We start from the raw sequence: 20,097 nt of genomic DNA, 5'->3' as shown, positions 1-20,097 counted from the left end.
ACTCCATAATAGAATAGAATAGAATAGAATAGAATTTTATTGGCCAAGTGTGATTGGACACACAAGGAATTTGTCTTGGTGCATATGCTCTCAGTGTACATAAAAGAAAAGATACGTTCATCAAGATACAACATTTACAACACAATTGATGATCAATATATCAATATAAATCATAAGGAAAAAATATAGCATCTAAATCAGCAGTAGTTTTATGAGCCAACAATCAGTATATTCAAATAGACTAAATACAAAGTATGCAGCTCTTACTTACCTGTTGAAATAAAAATTGTCGCTCATCCAGAAGTCTTTTTAATCTAATGTCTATAAGAGAATAAAAAAGATACAAAACACTTGATATTTTAAACATTTTTAAAGAAAGGTAATGATGGTTAGTGGGGCAAATGATGAATGAAATTATGCACGTACCACAGTAAATGATGTCACAGACAGGACTGGGAAGGGATTTTCAACGAAGGGAGGTTATGCCAATCTCACAAAGCATGCTTGTCACTTCAGTAGAAGCACCCAGCAGCATGCAAAGCGCTATCTTCTACTGTTAGCATGCAGGTATTCTATGGTCAAACACTGGAATACAAAAATCTCACAAATCTTTTATTGTTCAAGTATATATAATTGTACAACATAAATTTTAAAACGTAATAATCAAACTGAATAGTTGAAATGTTATGAAAGGGACCTCAGTATGTGGGAATATGAATCTAGCACCTATCTACAATAGCTTTTTTGTGAAATTGTTCAGTATTGCAGAGGCCACAACATAATCTAGGAAAGGGTATATTTGTTTTAAGATGCCGCAGACAAGTGCATTCATTCATTCTCCTGCATACTTAGAGGCACTTTCTGGCACCAGAATTCAAAGCATTGCACAGCCCTACATACTGATACATTCAGACACAACTCTTCATGTTTTTCATAAACTTGAATCTAACACTTGCATATGATGGTTTTAGATTTTTCCACATTAAAAAATTTGTCAAATATAAAGAGTCCCAAAAATTTGCTACTGCTTTCAATTGCACAAAAATAAATCTAGATTTCAAAACATCCATTTTACTTCAAAATGTGAAATGTTACCCATTTTATACAAAATAATTACAAAGTGTTCCAAACACCTAAATTAAAGAGTCTCTCACAAGCCACATATAGAAATCGCTTCTATATGTGGTCTCTCATAAGCCACATATAGAAACCGCTTCTTTAAAATCTCTTTTAAGGTAAGGGCAATACCACAGTCATGACGCTCTCTGCTGCCTAACTTAATTTTTCTTTTAGATTATTTGTATAAATGGGAAATTAGCAGCCACAAAGTACCCGTGTACACTATTATTTACATTTACCGCACAACAATGCCTTTAGATCCATATATGCCAAACATTCTTAAAAGATAAAAATGATAGCTGGCTGAAGGTCAGGTTTGGAATTATATCCTTTTTTAAATTAAAATGTTTAAAAACTAAGTATCATATTACCGGTTGGAAATGTCTTCTCTTCACCTAACCTTTTCTCCTTTTCAAATAATTTATACTGGGTGGTTCCCTAACAATTTGGAACAATTTGTTTTATCATCAGATAAACACAATGGGATATAAGTGAACAATTCTATTCTGACAGTGATTAAGCAACCAAATGATTCACTTCATGGAGTTGAATACAGAACATCCAACCTTTTTATATTATAAGCTTGGAAGGCCAAGTGATTTTCACATTTATTTTGGAGATCATTAACTGGCTTTCCCCTAATTTAATATTTTTGTGGCAAATAGTAAATTGTTCAATATTTTAGAGGGCTCTAACTAATAACATAATACAATTATGAAAAAATACAATTTGTTTGCAAAAAAAGGACACTTCTGTAATAATTCCACATAAATTAATCCAGCAGCATGGAGCATACTCAAAAACTAAAAATGAACTATTAAAATGAAGTTAATAAATTTAGTAAAGAATTTACATATTTACTGAAAGCAAAAATATTTGAATTTAGTGGAAATCATGTAAGAATGCATGCAATGTGACTTCTTAGTCACAATGTAATGATACACTGAGCACTGAGTGAGAATTCTTTAATATAAAGAAAATTATTTTCTAATGAATGGCTACTACATTAAGAGTAAACTGAAAATAAAATTTTAAGATTAAGATACAAAAGAAAATTATATATCATGAAACTAAGGAATAAATAAGAATTCCTTATAAATGATGTTGCCAGGTATAAAACTTTTACACAAGACTAGAATTATTCAATCTCACCTTTATTATTTTTATAAAGAATTCAAGTGAATATACCTAATACACCTTCATCCTATTTCCATACAATTACAAGAATTGCTACCTAATGCATATTAATACTTTGTGCAGTATACACATATCCAGTGAAACAACTGAGCAGTATAACTGTATCAGATAAAATAGTAATCCTTGTCAATGAGTTTCTTCTTTCCTCTTGTCTTGTCTCATCATCCTTCATCTTTTTTCCCTCCCAAAAGGTAGAATGTTTATTTTACAGATACATTTCTCAGCATAGGGAATGAGCAATAATTATCAATTTCTTTAAAACTATTAATATGTCTGTCAGCCTCCGCATGCTATCTTGATTGTTTTATTTACTTAGCTAAGTGTCTAATTGTTTTATTACCTGTTTATTGCTTAGTTAAATGTTTTATTGCTACTTTAGTGCTAAGTATTAGAAATGGGATAATGTTCCTTTAAGACTGCTTCGGCTGCCATACAGAGAGGGGGAGGAGGCTCATCTCGAAACCCAGGAATTCAAACTCCAAGACACGGGCTGACACTAATAAACTCTGCATACCAGACAAACAGAAGTCATTGGAAGAAGAACGCCAGGTGAAGCCTAAGAAGAAATGAATTGGACTAGATTGTTTGACCTTTGGATGGAGGAGGGATTTATGAGGGATATGTATGTGTAAGTCACTCCTACTATTCAGATCTTGCTTTTCTTTTGTTGCATTCAGTCATACTCAGTAAAACTACCTTTCTCTATAAACAATGGAGTTGGGGTTTTCCTTTCTTGGGTATTGAACGGAGGCACGCCTGACAATGTCTTTTAAAATATGTGTATGTTTTGCTGAAATGGCAGTTGCACAAAATATTAGAGCTATTAGTTAAATCTATTTTACAAACAAATGAGAAGAGACATTTTAAAATATAAACCTTTATTTCCATTATATACATTTTTAATGTTTTTCTATTTTTATGTAATACACTGTTACACTGCTACATAGCTATACAAATTTTAGAGTTTGCACTGTCTTAATTTTAGTATGGTAAAGCAAATGTTAAAATTACTTTATTCATTAAAAGTGTTCCAAGTTTTTATATGCTCATAAATGTTTTATTTTTAAAAAGTTTTATATGCTCATAAATGAAAAACTTTCAGATTTATTTTAGCCATTATTAACTCTCTTTTAGAAAAAGAAGACAGAGTGTTAAATAGTTTTATCATAAAACTGCAGTAGCTATTATTTTTCATTCTGTGATTTAAATAGAGACAATTATTACAGAGACAATCAAGACTTATATTCCAGCAAAAATTAAAGGGATAGATTTCCCAATAAAAGAAAATATTGGTTTCCATTCAACATTCAATATCTATTTCTTGCAAGGCAATGCAGAGAACAAATGATAGTTTCTTTTAAGTAAATAATTACAATTTGCAGTAAATATTATTTAATACAAAGGCTAAATATAAAGCAAACTGAAAGTTTTTATCATACATGAACCTACATAGATTACAATGAAAGAGACAGAGGAAGAGAGACAAAACTATAAATACTAAATTGGATCAAGAGCATGTCATTTATGTATGAATTGCAGAGATATTAAGTTTAATCCACTGATTTAAACCAACAAGAGCTTGGTTAGAAATGATTGAATTGGATGTGACTGAACTCTATATGATTCTTAGTAAATGATTTTTACTGTAAGTAGTAGTGCTTTATGTATAGATCTTTGCAATCGAAATGGTATTAATTTGAAATGAGTGAAACATACACAGCGAAAACTTGCTACTTCTCTAAAATTTGTCATAATTTCATTGTTATTCATTCAGCGTGACCTTGTCTTTTTGTTCAGAAAGTGTAACAGTCTTGAAGCTAAAATTCTATATAATAATTTGAAATTAAATATAAATGTATCGGACTAGTGGCATTTTATCAAAAAGCTAGCATGCATCCTAATCATTCCCAAGAATTTTCCAATCCTATCATTCATTAAAATTCTTAGAGAACAAATACTATATTTGATGGAATATTAAAAAGCAGCTAATTGGGAATTAGTATAATAGCTTTGATTAGACTGTAATTAAACTTGACAAGAAACTTGACAAAAAAGGTAGCCTTCACATTCATACATTATTAACTACTTTGCATTATTTAGAGTATGACATTAATTCAATGGTAGAACTTCTTTCAAATTTTGACTTTTTAAAAAGATGTATTTTGTTCTTTATCAGATGCCAGGTGAATGATGTGGAACAATGATCCAGTTCCTGAGTTTATGATATAATGCAGTCTTCCCGAGATTTACCTTTACCTTTCTTATATCTTTGTGTTTCCTCTTGACTTTCATCCATAGCACTCTCCAGGTTTTCTAGCTGTTCTGGTGTATAATCATCAATTTGTACTGAGCTGATTTCATCCAACAATTTACATTCCTGTTCCAGCTGTCCACATTGTGACTTTGTTGTTTCAGAAACAGATAAATCAATCTGCACAAATTTGACTTCTTCAAATTTATGTTCTTTCAGCTGCTGAATACTGTCACTTTCTTCTACAAAAGCTTCAGATTCAACTTCATCTGATGAGATTAAGCTGGCTTTGACCTTTTCATTATCTTTATTAGTCTGATCATCTCTCTTTTCAGACGTTTTCAATTCTCCAAAAGAAGCCGCATAAATATCTAACGCTTCATGATATTCTTCTACAATTATTTCTTCACTCTCAGGCTTGTTTTGTTCAATGAATTCAGTCTTCTGTGTTTCAAGATAAACAACCTCCTCAATATTTGGCACAATACTGTGAATTTCTTCATGCAGCTCTCTGCAATTTTTACCTTCTTTATTCCTAGTGCATGCTTCTTCAGTACCCTCTTTCATTGTAGTTGTAGTTACAGCAGACTCAATAGTATTGTCTTCTTTATCTACACTCAGTTTTCCTGCAGATAAAACTTCTTTATGACTGCCAGCAACTTCTTTATTTATCATATCAATATCTGCCAGAGCTCTATCTAGGCAAGCTGATTTGATATTATAGTTGGAATCATTCTCCATGTTTGCATTTGTTTCTTCATGGGTCTGGCATTTGCTTTGATTTATATAATCTACAACAGCTTGTTCTGCATGCACATCTTTCACAGTATATTCATTGTTCTTTTCCTCAAAAACTAAATAAGCATTTAATGCCTTCATATCTTCAACATTTTCTTTATTTGCTCCTAACTCTTGCTCATTTTGTTTCTCAACAACTGCATCATGTTTTGAAGTTGGTGACTGGATTTCTTCAATTTTAACTAGTTCTTGTTCCTCTCCAAACTCATTCAAAGTAACTTTTGTAATACACAATGTACTTTTTTGTTCTTCTGCAGAATCTACTATTTGGTCCTCCTGCTGCAGTATCATACTTTGTGACTCATTCTCTTCATTTGTTTCACACATTTCTATTTTTGGCCCTTTTGTTACGGCATTTATGGTAGGATTTTGTTCATCTTTAAGAAATTCTCTGTTTAAATCTCCCTCAACAATCCCATTTTTTGATTGTTCACTATTCAGATCAATACTAGAGGCTTTCATAAGGATAACGTCTACCAATTCTGGTGAAGTAGAAATTGCCATGTGGCCATTATTTATAAAATCTAAAGCTTCCCAAAATACTTCACTATTCCCTTCTGACTCATCAACTACAATATCTATTTGTTTTTCTTTATTTTGCTGTTGTGGAACTATTTCTAAATTGGCATGTATTTCCTGATTGATCTCAATACTTGGATCTACCATATTATTTTGATTATGAGTTACATTTATATTTCTATCAGACACTTTCTTTTCTAAAATATGATCTGGTGAAGCCCCTTCAAGTTTTAATTCACCTGAATATATTTTATCAACAGAATAAACAATTTCTGGGATACATTCTGAGTAACTTTTTAAAGGATCCTCAAGTCCACTATTTAATTTCAGTGTTGATGTAATTTTGGCTTCAGTGACTTTCTTAGTCTCTACATTTTCATCATCAGGTAATGTCTTTATTTCCAAACATTGGAGAATGATTTCCTGATCCTTAGTGTCCTCTGTGTTTTCCTCATGCTCAGTATTCTGCAAGATTTCTCTTTTCCCCATATTCTCCAAAATCTCATTTTCCATCTCCACTTCATTTGCTCTACCTAAAAGATCATTATAAGAAAGTTCAAGGGATCACAATATAGATACATCATTTAAGTATGCTATTACTTACCTTTCCACTTAAAACCCCAAAAGAGAATTAGTAACATGTTAAAAAGTATCCACTTTTGCAAATTATATGAAGGCAAAGGAAGAATGTAACTTAAAATATCTGAACAGAAAAGTGTATCACTGTCAACTATATTGAATTTGTATTACTTCAGTCAATTGTACAAATTAAAATTCCTTGTTTTTAACTTTTTTAATATAATAGACCCAATAATTTAAATAGACAAAGTTTTGTTAACTATGTTAATGGAATATATGGCTGGGATAAATCTCACTATAGTTAATAACTATTATGAACAGCAATGTAATTAATTTTACAGGCAGGCCTCAACTTATGACCATTTGTTTAGCAACTATTAAAAGGTTATGATGGTGCTGAAAAAAAGGACTTATGACTGGTCCTCAGATGACTATCAGAGTGTGTCTGTGGGTCATGAATCCAATTCAGGTAATTAGCAACCAGCATTTAAAATGGTTGCCAACATTCCAAGATCATGTGATTACCATTTGCAAACTTCCCTGATGGCTCATGATATTTATGACAAGCAAAATCAATGGGGTAAACCGGATTTGCTTAACCATGGCAAAAAAGGTTGTAAAATCAGGGATAGTTTTGGGATGACTCATTTAATGACCACATTGTTTAGTGAGGAAGGTTTTGGTCCCAATTGTGGTCATAAGTTAAGCACTATCTGTAATTAATACCCAAAACAACATTTTCAAGTGCTTTTCATATACGCTGCTGGGAACCAAAGCAAAGTTAATGTCTACAAATAATACATATACAATATATTATGCTTAATATATTGAAATGAAATTTACAATAGGTATACAGGTAAGCTAGCTTTTAATTATGGTTTTCCTGAAATTGGGAATTAAACAACACCCAATTAAACTCTTCTCACCAAAAAACCTCACACTTTAAAAAAAAATTAATGGCCTTAAGTGATTGTTGTATTAAGGAAAAGTTAACACAAACCATGCAGAATTTTATTAAGATTATAAACATTTTCAAGCAAAAAGTGATCATATATAGTATCTTAATACAATACAATTGCTTACCTTCTATACAATCCTCAGATACTTTAAAGGCATGACTTGTCTCTGAAACAACCTTGGAAGAATTTGATAGTCCATCCTTAGCAACACAATCAGAGATTTCTCCATTGGTAGCCACTCCTAAATTGGTGATGATTCCATATTGCTGTGAATGCAAAACAAAATATATTTATAACATTCAGTTCCATGTAAAGTATGTTTGAAAAAACTGAAATCCTGCATAATAAAATCACATGAATGCAGAGTATCACACTAGTATGAATATAATAACTAGATAACAGTACTAAAACTTTTGCAGCAGGAGTGATCTTCACAGATTATACTACTATCCTAAGTGAAAACAATTCATGATACAGCTTCGGGCTACAGAAGTGGCATGATCAACAGTCCCACTCCAGTAGCTTGACATTTTTACATATATGCTATTATCTAATACTAATTCTTCCTAATTTCCAAAAATAGCTAAATGCACTTCAAGAGCAGCATAATTAGAGAATATAATTAGTTAAGAAAATAATGATGTGCCACTGCTAGTTTAAGCTTATCAAATAATGGAATACTCAAAGAAGGTTCTTTCTGGTATTCTGAAATAAAATGCTATTATTTAATACCACTGCCTTTTATACTTTATATTTTTTTGCTTGTGTTTGTTTGTTTGCTTTATCATACCTTTAATTGTTCCTTCAGCAAAATCACCTCCTCTCTAAGATCATCTAGCTCACCTCTTAGGGAATCAAAGAAAACTTTCTGCCTTTCTAATGCCTAAGTATTTAACGAAGAAGCAGAAGATAAAGAGAGTCAAATCAAAAAAGGGGATATAAAGATTAAGAAATTTAGCAATAAGAATCAGCAATTTTAGATCCACAAGATAAAAGATTTGCATAAAAGAAGAAGGAATGCTTGTTTAACTAACATTAAGGGAGCCCTGATGCACAGCCATTAGAATGCAATATTGGAGGCTAACTCTACCCACAACTTGGAATTCAATCCTGAACAGCTCAAGGTAGATTCAGCCTTCCATCCTTCCAAGGTCGATAAAATGTGGACCCAGATTTGGTGGGGGAGTGGGGGAGGTGGCAATATGCTGACATTTGTAAAATGCTCAAAGAGTGCTGCAAAGCAGAGCAGTATATAACTCTAAGCGCTATTGTTAATAGCTGGCTTCATGTTTCAATTTCCATTGAAAATGGTTTCCCTAAACACTGTCACTAACTTATCAAGGCAAGCCTAGTTCTATTTGAATTTCTTCACAATCTCTTTTTATGGCTATGGCTTTATATACAACTCAGAATTGCAAGAAGCTCCTCCTTCCATTCTGATAACCAATGAATTCTACTATCGCTACAGTTGGCATACTCATTACTGTAATGAAAGAGAAATAATATGTGTAATGCAAATGTAATGTGTTGCATATTGATGAAAAATAATATTTAGTTCTGCTCTAAAGACTTTATGAGCAAAGGTTTTTAAATTTGCAGTTCTGCTGTTTGTGCTAAGAAATATTCTAAATCTAGAATTCACTTTTAAGGACAAGTATTAACCATATTATAATAAAAGGAAACCATTCAACCCTCTTTCTTCTGAAGGCTAAATAACAGAGAATGATCCAATGAGAGATGATGTTGAAGTGTTAGTTGCTAAGAATAAATGTTCTAAAGAATGATAAAAACAAATTTGAGGAAGACCAGTCTGCAACTTAATGGTCCTAACTTGCTTGTCTATCCTTTTGTTAATAAAACACTAATAGAAGGGGTTATTTTTATCACATTGTTGGAGTTAAATATTAAAATCATTTTTAAAAAAAACCCTGCCCCCCATTTTTTAAACAAAAAGTGCTTGGGAATGTAATAGCCAACCAATTTCAGACACTTTTAAAAGATACTTTGCTACAATTCATTTTATTTAATTATTTTCAAGATTTTTATTTTTTTATTTTATACATCTCATTGTGTGAATGGTGTGATATCTGGGTATCATACATTTCAATATGAATAAACATAACATTATTATTCCTAATAATTACATTTCACTTTCATTTTCCATTCTGTTGACACATACCGTATATACTCGAATATAAGCCGATCCGAGTATAAGCCGAGGTCCCCAATTTTACCCCAAAAAACTGGGGTAAACTGGGGACTCGAGTATAAGCCGAGGGTGGGAAATGAGGCAGCTACCGGTCGGGGAAACCCTCCCTCCCTCAGCCAAGAAGGCTGGCGGCTCCCCCGCCCCGCCCTCTCACTGCACCGGCAGGGCTTCCCCGCGCTAATGCAAAAGCCCGCCAAGTTTGCGCCATCCGGTATAATGTGAAAAAAAGAAGAAAAAAAAAAACTCGAGTATAAGCCGTATATACTCGAGTATAAGCCGAGGGGACGTTTTTCAGCACAAAAAACGTGCTGAAAAACTCGGCTTATACTCGAGTATATACGGTAATCTTTACTATTGTCCTTCAGTTCTAAACCTTCTCATAGTTCTTCCATACATTGTAACATTTTCCTGTTCATTTTTTCTATTATTCCCCTTATTTCTACCTCTATTTTAACTTTTTCCCCCCTCCAACGCTCTAATATTCAAAGACGTGATCCTTCCTTTTTTCATTATTCAGTATTTCAGTATACACTTCTAGTTCGTCACAATCATTCAAGCATTTAATGTACATCTATTAATATTCTTTCCAATTCTTTAATCCTTATAACTCTACTATCTATACATATGTTTTCATTAAAATATATTCTTTCATTGTTTGATTTCAAATTATTTAATTTTAGCTTTTCACTGCTAATCACATTTTTATACATATTTAATAATACCCACATACAAATTCTAGTTATCTAATTTACTAATTTTCCCACATATATAATTCTAATAGTGTACATTATTAATAGATATTCAACAATAATTTTTAACTCTTTTTACCTCCTTATCCATCCTCTCTTGGCTGCTTCCAAATTTTTAGTCTTTTTTTTTTTTCTAACTTGTTTCCGGTGTTCTTCTTTTAAGCCTTCCCCCCCCCCCATTTAAAAATCTATGTTCTGACGATATAATCTAGGTTTTTTCCTCCCTCTACCTTTTCCCTCTGTCTAAATTTAAAACTACCTATTTCGTACCTCTTCTCTTTTCCACAGTTCTCTTCCTGTTTCTCCCATTCCCTCTTTAAAAAACTTTTTCGTTATTTCCCTCCTGTTTTAATTTCTTAATCATTATTCATTTTAGTGGTATCTCTTTCTTGTTATCTTTATCTTGTTTGCTTCTCACTTCTGCTTTCTCTCCCATTTCTTCTGATAACTCAATTTTTCCCTTATTGTCCAAATTTTTGCTCATTTTCTCTTGCATTATATTTTCCAATATTTGAGCTATGCAATCAAACATTTGGTCCATGTGATCAAGTATTTCCTTAGTCCTTTAAGATGACTCCATTCTGTTTAGCTTACAAAATTTCAAAATCACAGTTTCCTCAATACAGTCTGTTCAATTTTGGTGCACCAGGGAGTTTTCCGCCCTCTTCAAGTCACTTTTATATGTTCAGTAATATTCAGGAGTCTTTTATTTAAATCTCCAGAGATCTTAAGATAGAAGCCTATCCAGCAAATATTTTCAGTCTTTTTAAGTATTTATTTCCAAAGTTGCTTAGTTCATCTCTTATCAGCAGATGGCGCTCTCATTTCAGTCTGCTCCAACCTCTCTGCTATATTGTTAAAAGATCCAATTTCAGCTGCTAGGATGGCCTTCCCTCAATGTTGGAAACAGCCATGTGTGCCCACAGAGAGACTTATTGTACAAAAGATTATGAATTGCGCAGAAATGGACAAACTAACTTTGAGTCTGAAGGATAAAGAGATATCAGTATTTTATGGTATATGGGAACGGTGGTATGGATGGATGGAAAGGAGATAGGAATATTTAGTTACTAAGCATAATCAATAGATAAAATAAGAACACAAATATGTATAATTTAATGTTTGTCATTATTGCACGGATTACTGTTAGATGAAAAACACCACAAATAAGCTGTTAAATGATATAAGCTTTCCCCCCCTTTTTTTAATGCTTTTAATGTAAAAAAGTTCAATAAAGTATATATATACAAAAAAGATCCAATTTCAATTATTTTTAGTTGTAAATCCAATAAATGATCAATAATAATGAAACGAAAGTTTGGGGTTGTAATTCCAGAATTTACCACATCCTTCTCCAGCCTTCTCCACATCACGTCTTTTATCTTTGAAAATCCAAATTTCTATCTGTATTGAAATATATATCTATACAGGTCTTTGGTTATTTGGGTTTTCTCCCGCGTAAAATTGGAAGTGTCTTGGCGATGTTTCGACGAAGTCTCATTCGTCATCTTCAGGCTTCAGCTTCGAGCTTCTGGGAGAAATGTGTGATCGCAGCTGTTTCTTCCTTTTAACTGCTAGTGGGGGTTTGAACTGATTGGGTGGGAGCTTGGCTGTGCTCTGATTGGATGGGGATGCAGGGGGATTTGAGCTGGTGAGCTGCATTGCTGTTGTTTGGCTTCGTGTTCGTGGTTGTGCTATATCTTCATAGTAGGTGTCAGTCTGCTGCATGTATGGATTGGAGGGGTTTGAAATGGCTAATGTTGCAGCTGCAGTCTGGCTTCTGGTCCTTGGTCGTGCTTCATCATCAGTGTGGGTTTGGGTCTGCTTTCTGGATGGATGTGTGGTGGTGACATCCTGTGTGAACCTCGTGAGTGTGGGTTTGGTGTCATTCCTCGTGTTAGGGACTCGTTTGACCAGAAGAAAACACACACAAACCGCTATCTGCACGCACTCTCACACCACCACCCAGCACAGATCAACTCCGTAGCCAAGACACTCATCTCCAGAACAAAACGCTTAGTTGATGAACAACACCTAAAAACCGAACTACACACTCTCACTAATATACTAACATCCAATGGATTCCAAAGAAATAAGATTACCACTCTAATCCAAAAAGAAACCCCCACTAAAATCCAAGACAGAGAACAAGAAAACGGCACAGCCCTCCTCCCCTATATAAAAGGCACCACAGACAGAATCAGCAAGATCCTCCACAAACACATCAAGACAGCATTCTGCACAAACCGAAAAATATCCACCATCCTAAGAAACCCCAAAGACAAAATTGAGTTAGAAAATCAAGGAGTATATGAAATCCCATGCCCCACCTGCCCCACCACATACATCGGACAAACCAACAGAAGAATAAGTGCATGCATTGAAGAACATAAGAACTCAGTCAAAAAAGAGGAACCAACTTCTTCCCTGGTCCAACACCTTAAAGGCACAGGACATGATATTGACTTTAAAAAGACCAGAACTATCGCCAAAACTGAACACTTTAACAACAGAATAATCAGAGAAGCCATCGAGATAGAAAAACACCCACACAGCATGAACAAACGAGATACCTCCCGCCTACCAGCCATTTGGAAACCCGCCCTTATCGAGGAATGACACCAGACCCACACTCACGAGGTCCACAAGGATGTCACCACCACACATCCACCCAGAAAGCAGACCCAAACCCACACTGATGATGAAGCACGACCAAGGACCAGAAGCCAGACCGCAGCTGCAACATTAGCCATTTCAAACCTCTCCAATCCATACATGCAGCAGACTGACACCTACTATGAAGATGTAGCACGACCACGAACACGAAGCCAAACAACAGCAATGCAGCTCACCAGCTCAAATCCCCCTGCAACTCAGACTAATCTGAGCACAACCAAGCCCCCACCCAAACAGGACACACCCCTATCCAATCAGAGCACAAAAAAACCCCATCCAATCAGAGCACAGCCAAGCTCCCACCCAATCAGTTCAAACCCCAACTAGCAGTTAAAAGGAAGAAACAGCTGCGATCACACATTGCTCCCAGAAGCTCGAAGCTGAAGCCTAAAGATGACGAATGAGACTTCGTCGAAACGTCGCCAAGACACTTCCAATTTTACGCAGGAGAAAACCCGAATAACCAAAGACCTACATACAAACACCCGTGAAAACCTCAGAAAACATATATATATATGTATGTATGTATGTATGTATTTATATGTGTGTGTGTGTGTGTGTGTGTGTGTGTGTGTGTGTATCTTTATCTATATATCTTCAGTGTGTGGGTATTTTTCTAGATGCCTGGTAGCTGCTTTAACAAATATCTATAAATATATATTCCCCTTGGTTTTTTTGAGGTCAGATTGCAATTAAAAATATTTTCTCACCCAGTTCACTCACCATTAACTTTCTCCACTCCAACACAGTCTTAGGTATTCTGACTGTCCCCAGCTTTGTGGCTGCTGCTCTTCGTCTTCGGATAGGGGGCTTTCCTGATCAGGGAGGAGAGATGTGGCTTTCCTCAACCTGCCAGGCAGTCCCCCTTTACTTCACCACTCCTCCAGAGTGGCTAAGGCTCAGATTTGAGCCCTTTGACGGAGAGAGCTTGGAATGGGATTGCGGGGCTCACGGTTCCTGCTTCCGAAGGCCCCGGAAGTACAGTCAGAAGTTCGCTACAATTCATTTTAGTATGCTTTGCTTATTGATAATATGCATTAAACGAATTTCTGAACTCTAGTTTTCAGATGGTCTTGAGAAGCAAGGTTAAGATTCTTGGCTAAAGGATAGATTTCTAAACATGCTGTTAGGAAATGGAAAGTCATGGATTGGAAAGGCTTCCTTTGATATTATTCAGTTTACTGTGGAATGAAGAAGAAGGCAAAGGCAACCAAATTTGGTCCTTCTGTGAAGAAAGTAACACAACCTTTCAGTCAGAGAAATTGATTTCAAATATAACAAAATTAACTAAATGCATGATACAATAAATGCATGAAAGAAACAGAGGAAGTCAATTAATACATCTCCTAACTGTCCAAAGGATTATGAAAACATGAAATACACACTACCACCTCTGAGAACAGAGAAGCTTCAAAGCAGCATTTGTATCCTCAGGTGGACAGTAAAAACTCTCACAATACACATTGTACCAGTTGATGCATGGTCATTTAAATTACAGCAGTGGATTCAGATGATTCATTCAACTTTTCAAATAAGGCAGTGACACGTACTGCTAATAATATTGCTATCATTCACATTGAGTAAGAGAAGATACAGGAAGCTCCACATCACCTCTTGACTTATAGGCCAAGACAACATACCTACCACCCAGAGAAATTTACATCCAGATGTCACCTTGGTTCCAGATGATATTTTAAACCTTGAGAGGTACCTCCCAAGAAGGAACACCCACAAGTTCACAAACCAAAGATATACACTGTGTGCACAATTATTAGGCGAGTATTTTGACCATATCATTTTTATGCATATTTTCAACCTCCAAGCTGTATAAATTTCAATACTTGGTATCAGGGTTCCAAGTAACATGAATAATGAATAATGAATAATGAATAATTTAATTTCTATACCGCCCTTCTCCCGAAGGACTCAGGGCGGTTTACAGCCAAGTAAAACACAATGAAAATGTACAATATACAATTAAAAACCAATTTAAAAAACCTATTCAATTTGGCCCATTGATTAAAATACATATTAAAACCATAAATAACCCCATTAAAATTACTTGTAAATTTCAATTTTATGCCAGTCCTGCACGGAAGAATAAGTACGTCTTCAGCTCGCGGCGGAAGGTCCGAAGATCAGGAAGCTGTCAAAGTCCTGGGGGAAGCTCATTCCAGAGGGTAGGTGCCCCCACAGAGAAGGATCTCTCCCTGGGGGTCACCAGCCGACATTGTTTGGCTGACGGCACCCTGAGGAGGCCCTCCCTATGGGAGCGCACAGGTCGATAGGAGGCAAATGGTGGCAGTAGGTGGTCCCGTAAATACCCCGGTCGTAAGCCATGGAGTGCTTTAAAGGTGATGACCAACACCTTGAATTGCACCCGAAAGACCACAGGCAGCCGGTGCAGCTTGCGCAGGAGAGGTGTTATATGGGAGCCACAAGTAGCTCCCTCTATCACCCGCGCAGCCACATTCTGGACCAACTGGAGCCTCTGGGTGCTCTTCAAGTGGAGCCCCATGTAGAGAGCGTTACAGTAGTCCAGGCGAGAAGTGACGAGGGCGTGAGTGACTGTGCATAAGGAATCCCGGTCTAGAAAGGGGCGCAACTGGCAGATCAGGCATACCTGATAAAAAGCTCTCCTGGAGATGGTCGTCAGATGTTCTTCAAAAGACAACCGTCCATCCAGGAGAACGCCTAAGTTGTGGACTCTCTCCATTGGGGCCAATGACTCGCCCCCAACAGTCAGCAGCGGCTGCAGCTGACTGTACCCGGAGGCCGGCATCCACAGCCACTCGGTCTTGGAGGCGTTGAGTTTAAGCCTGTTCCTCCCCATCCAGACCCGCACGGCCTCTAGACACCGGGCCAACACTTTGACAGCTTCGTTGGGGTGGTTAGGGGTGGAAATGTACAGCTGGGTATCATCAGCGTACAGCTGGTACCTCACCCCAAAACCACGGATGATCTCACCCAGCGGCTTCATATAGATGTTGAACAGGAGAGGCGAGAGAACCGACCCCTGCGGCACCCCACAAGTGAGTTGCCTCGCGGTCGATCTCTGCCCCCCTGCCAACACCGTCTGCGACCGGTCTGAGAGATAGGAGGAGAACCACCAAAAAACGGCGCCCCCACTCCTAAACTCCCCAACGGTTGCAGCAAGATACCATGGTCGATGGTATCAAAAGCTGCTGAGAGATCTAAAAGGACCAGGGCAGAGGAATAACCCCTGTCCTGGGCCCTCCAGAGATCATCAACCAACGCGACCAAAGCCGTTTCCGTGCTGTACCCAGGCCGGAAGCTGGACTGGAACGGGTCTAGACAGACAGTTTCATCCAGGTACTAGGGTAACTGTCGTGCCACCACACTCTCAACAACCTTCGCCACCAATCGAAGGTTGGAGACAGGACGGTAGTTTCCCAAAACAGCTGGGTCCAGGGAGGGCTTCTTGAGGAGGGGCCTCACCACCGCCTCTTTTAGGGCAGTAGGAACAACACCCTCCATCAAAGAAGTGTTGACAATTCCCTGGAGCCAGCCTCGTGTAACCTCCTCTATGGCCAGCACCAACCACGAGGGACATGGGTCCAGTAAACATGTGGTGGCATTCAGCTTTCCCAGCATCCTGTCCATGTCCCCAACGAAAGAAGACTTCGAGGCTTGAAGTTCCTCAAAGTTCCATTTTATCAAAGATGTCATATTGGCACATCTGGGAAAATCCAAATCTGAAAGCTTCCAGGTTTTCCCCATCCAAAGGAAAGTCCAAGTCCCTGCATAGCACCCATAAGTCCATCACATGGTCCAAACAAAGCACTGTCCCAACTGGAGAGGCCTCCCAGCTCCAACCCTCCAGGTGCAGGGTAAGATGTCCTTGACTCTCTGAGAAAATAATATTATCATGACTATATATCACCCAAGTTCCATACAATTCCCCCTTCTCAGTTTAACACAGTAGGAATGTGGCAGGCCTGAAGGCCCAATGCAGGAGATGGCTTTCAGGCCTGACAGGCTGCCCTCCCACATCAGAAGACCATGTCCTGCAACGAGAGTAATACAGGGGGTTAATTCAAAAGACTAACCACCTCTTCCTGCCCCCCCCCCAAGGGGGAACCTTTGGCTTATCAGGATATTTATCATGGAATTGTTTTACTAGTCAGTTTGCTTTCCCATCCCAGCTTTTAACCCAAGTAGCTTCAGACAAAGGGTACCCCTTCCAAATGTACTGGATGTTGCAAGCAACCGCTATATAATCTGGAGTCTAAAATCTTTTTTACTTCGTAATGGGTTTCCCCTTGCACCACCATAGGCTTGTGGGATGGTTGACCCTCCAGTCTTAATCTGGACCCTATGGCTGGCTTCAGCAGACTTCAGTGAAAAACGGGATGCACTTTCCCTAGAATGCGGGGGAGGTTAAATTGAACTGTTACTGGGTTAATTACTTTCACTATTGGGAATGGACCTAAAAATTTAGGTCCCAGCTTCTTACTAGGCAGCTTCAGTCTTATGTATTTGATTGATAGATAAACCCGATCTCCCACACGGAAGGGAGGTTGAAGAGATCAGTGTTTATCTATCTGTTTTTTATGTCTCAGCAGCTTCCGTTAGCACTTTTTTAGTGTTCTCCCAGCCCTTCCTCAGCGACTTCATCCACTCAGTCAGTGCCATGGAGGAGGGGAGGGGTTCTCTTGGCAGTTCGGGCATGGTTACAAAGTCCATGCTGCTGGTGACTTGGAAAGGGGTTAATCTGGTGGTGCTGTGCATGGCACTGGTTTTTTGTTTTTTTTAAAAAACAAGTTTTATTACAATTTTTCTTTCATCATACATATTTTATGAACGAGTGTTGACCGGGTCTCATCTTATACATCTTATAATTTTAATATATTCTACTAATCTTCCTATTTTTTCCAATATTCATCTCTTTTATATAATCCTTTATTCCAAATTAATTATTTTTCGCCATATCTTATTGTTTCAGCTTCTGCCATATTATTCTCTTTCCATAATTATTTATCATTTTCAGTTTTTACACATAAATAACATCACTTTATGCCCTATATTTTTCCTTTCTTACAATTACACCAGTTATTTACCATATTTCTTCATTTCCGGAAGCATCTCTCAAATTCCCCCTTCCCAATCATTAGCATTTTGAATTTTCATCCTAATTTGCATTGTTATCAAAATTACCATGAGCAGCTGTCGGACATTCTGATCATTGCATGATTCACCTTATACCTGCTTATATGCTGTACTATCAGGCCAGAAATGTACTAACAAGGGAGATCAGAGCAGCAAAAAGAAGCTACTCTGAAAAGCTAAAGAATCAATTCTCAACAAATGAACCAGCAAACACGTGGAAAACTCTTAAAAATATCACCGGTTATGGCAAACGTCTTTCCCAGGCTGAAGGAAATTAACAACTAGCAGATGATGTGAACGTGTTTACTACAGGTTTGAAAGGAAACTACAGCCACCTACCTCCACAATCCCAATCTCAGACACACCAACAACAGCCAAACCTGCTACAACTGACCCCATTTCAGACACACCAACAGCCAAACCTGCTACAACTGACCCCATCCCATTGGGTTCACAATCTCTAGTGATCACAGAAAAGGAAGTGGAGGAACTATTTCACAGACAAAAGCCAGGAAAAGCTCCAGGCCAGACAAGATAACTTCTTGCTTAATAGTCTGTGCTGACCAATTGGCCCCCATCCTCACCCGTATTGTCAATAAATCCTAGAGATGTGTTATGTTCTTTCTTGCTTCAAACGCTTTACTATCATCCCAGTGCTGAAGAAGCCCACCATCAAGGAACTGAACGACTACAGATCAGTTGCTGTAACATCTGTAGTCATGAAAACCTTTGAAAGGCTAGTGCTGTCCCACTTGAAAACCATCACGGATCCGCTGTTAGATCCCTTGCAATTTGCATACCAAACAAATAGATCAACAGATCCTACAACACATCCTACAACATCTTGAATCTCCAAAGACCTATGCAAGGGTCCTCTCTGTAGACTTTAGTGCAGCATTCAACACCATCATTCCAGACATTCTTCTAACTAAGCTAAACAATGCTAGCAGTACGTGAACACACTTGTAAATGGATCATAAGCTTCCTAACAAACAGGAAGCAGCAGGTGAAGCTAAGCAGAATCACATCAGATACCTATACAATTATCACAGGCTGTGTGCTCTGTTAAACTATTGAAGTTCGCAGATGACACAACAGTGATCGGGCTCATTCGAGACAATGATGAATCCGTGTACAGATGGGAGGTTGAACAACTAGCTTCGTGGTGTGACCAGAACAATCTGGTAACACAGTGTAAGTCTTCGGAGAAGGGCGGGATATAAATTCAAAAATAAAAATAAAAATCTGGAACTGAACATACTCAAAACTGTAGAAATGGTGGTGGACTTTAGGAGAAACCCTCCCATACGATCACCTCTTACAATACTAAACAACACAGTATCAACAGTAGAGACCTTCAAATTTCTAGGCTCTATCATATCTCACGACCTAAAATGGACACCCAACATCAAAAACTTCATCAAAAAAGCACAACAAAGAATGTTCTTTCTGTGCCAACTCAGAAAGCTCAAACTGCCCAAGGAGCTGCTGATCCAGTTCTACAGAGAAATTACTGAATCTGTCATCTGCACCTCTATAACTGTCTGGTTTGGTTCTGCAACCCAACAAGACAGACACAGACTTCAGAGGATAATTAGAACTGCAGAAAAAAACAATTGCTACCAACCTGCCTTCCACTGAGGACCTGTATACTGCACAAGTCAAAAAGAGGGCTGTGAAAATATTTACAGACCCCTCACATCCTGGACATAAACTGTTTCAACTCTTACCGTCAAAACGACACTATAGAACACTGCATACCAGAACAACTAGACACAAGAACAGGTTTTTCCTCAACGCCATCACTCTGCTAAACAAATAATTCCCTCAACACTGTCAAACTAGTTACTAAGTCTACATTACTATTAATCTTCTCATCGTTCCTATCACCCATCTCCTCCAACTTATGAC

The 20,097-nt window shown here is 37.3% G+C and overlaps 1 protein-coding gene across 14 annotated transcripts in view; it reads right to left on the bottom strand.

The window, feature by feature from the left end:
* LRRFIP1 (LRR binding FLII interacting protein 1) overlaps window positions 1-20,097 on the bottom strand; it is a 283,628-nt gene that overhangs the window by 24,346 nt on the left and 239,185 nt on the right. For 9 of the 14 annotated variants that reach the window (XM_058185686.1, XM_058185704.1, XM_058185712.1 and 6 more), the window contains 3 exons: window positions 8,213-8,305; window positions 7,547-7,688; window positions 3,850-6,417 (listed from right to left, as the gene is read on the bottom strand). In XM_058185686.1, coding sequence (XP_058041669.1) covers window positions 4,535-6,417; window positions 7,547-7,688; window positions 8,213-8,305 — 2,118 coding nt within the window. In that variant the 3' untranslated portion in view covers window positions 3,850-4,534. Of the gene's footprint in view, window positions 1-271; window positions 322-3,849; window positions 6,418-7,546; window positions 7,689-8,212; window positions 8,306-20,097 lie in introns of those variants that run through there. The other 5 variants (XM_058185728.1, XM_058185695.1, XM_058185768.1 and 2 more) reach the window with 2 other exon arrangements.

Source organism: Ahaetulla prasina, chromosome 1 (genome assembly GCF_028640845.1).
Source record: "Ahaetulla prasina isolate Xishuangbanna chromosome 1, ASM2864084v1, whole genome shotgun sequence".
Taxonomy (NCBI): Eukaryota; Metazoa; Chordata; class Lepidosauria; order Squamata; family Colubridae; genus Ahaetulla; species Ahaetulla prasina.
This window is presented reverse-complemented; position numbering and strand designations above follow the sequence as displayed.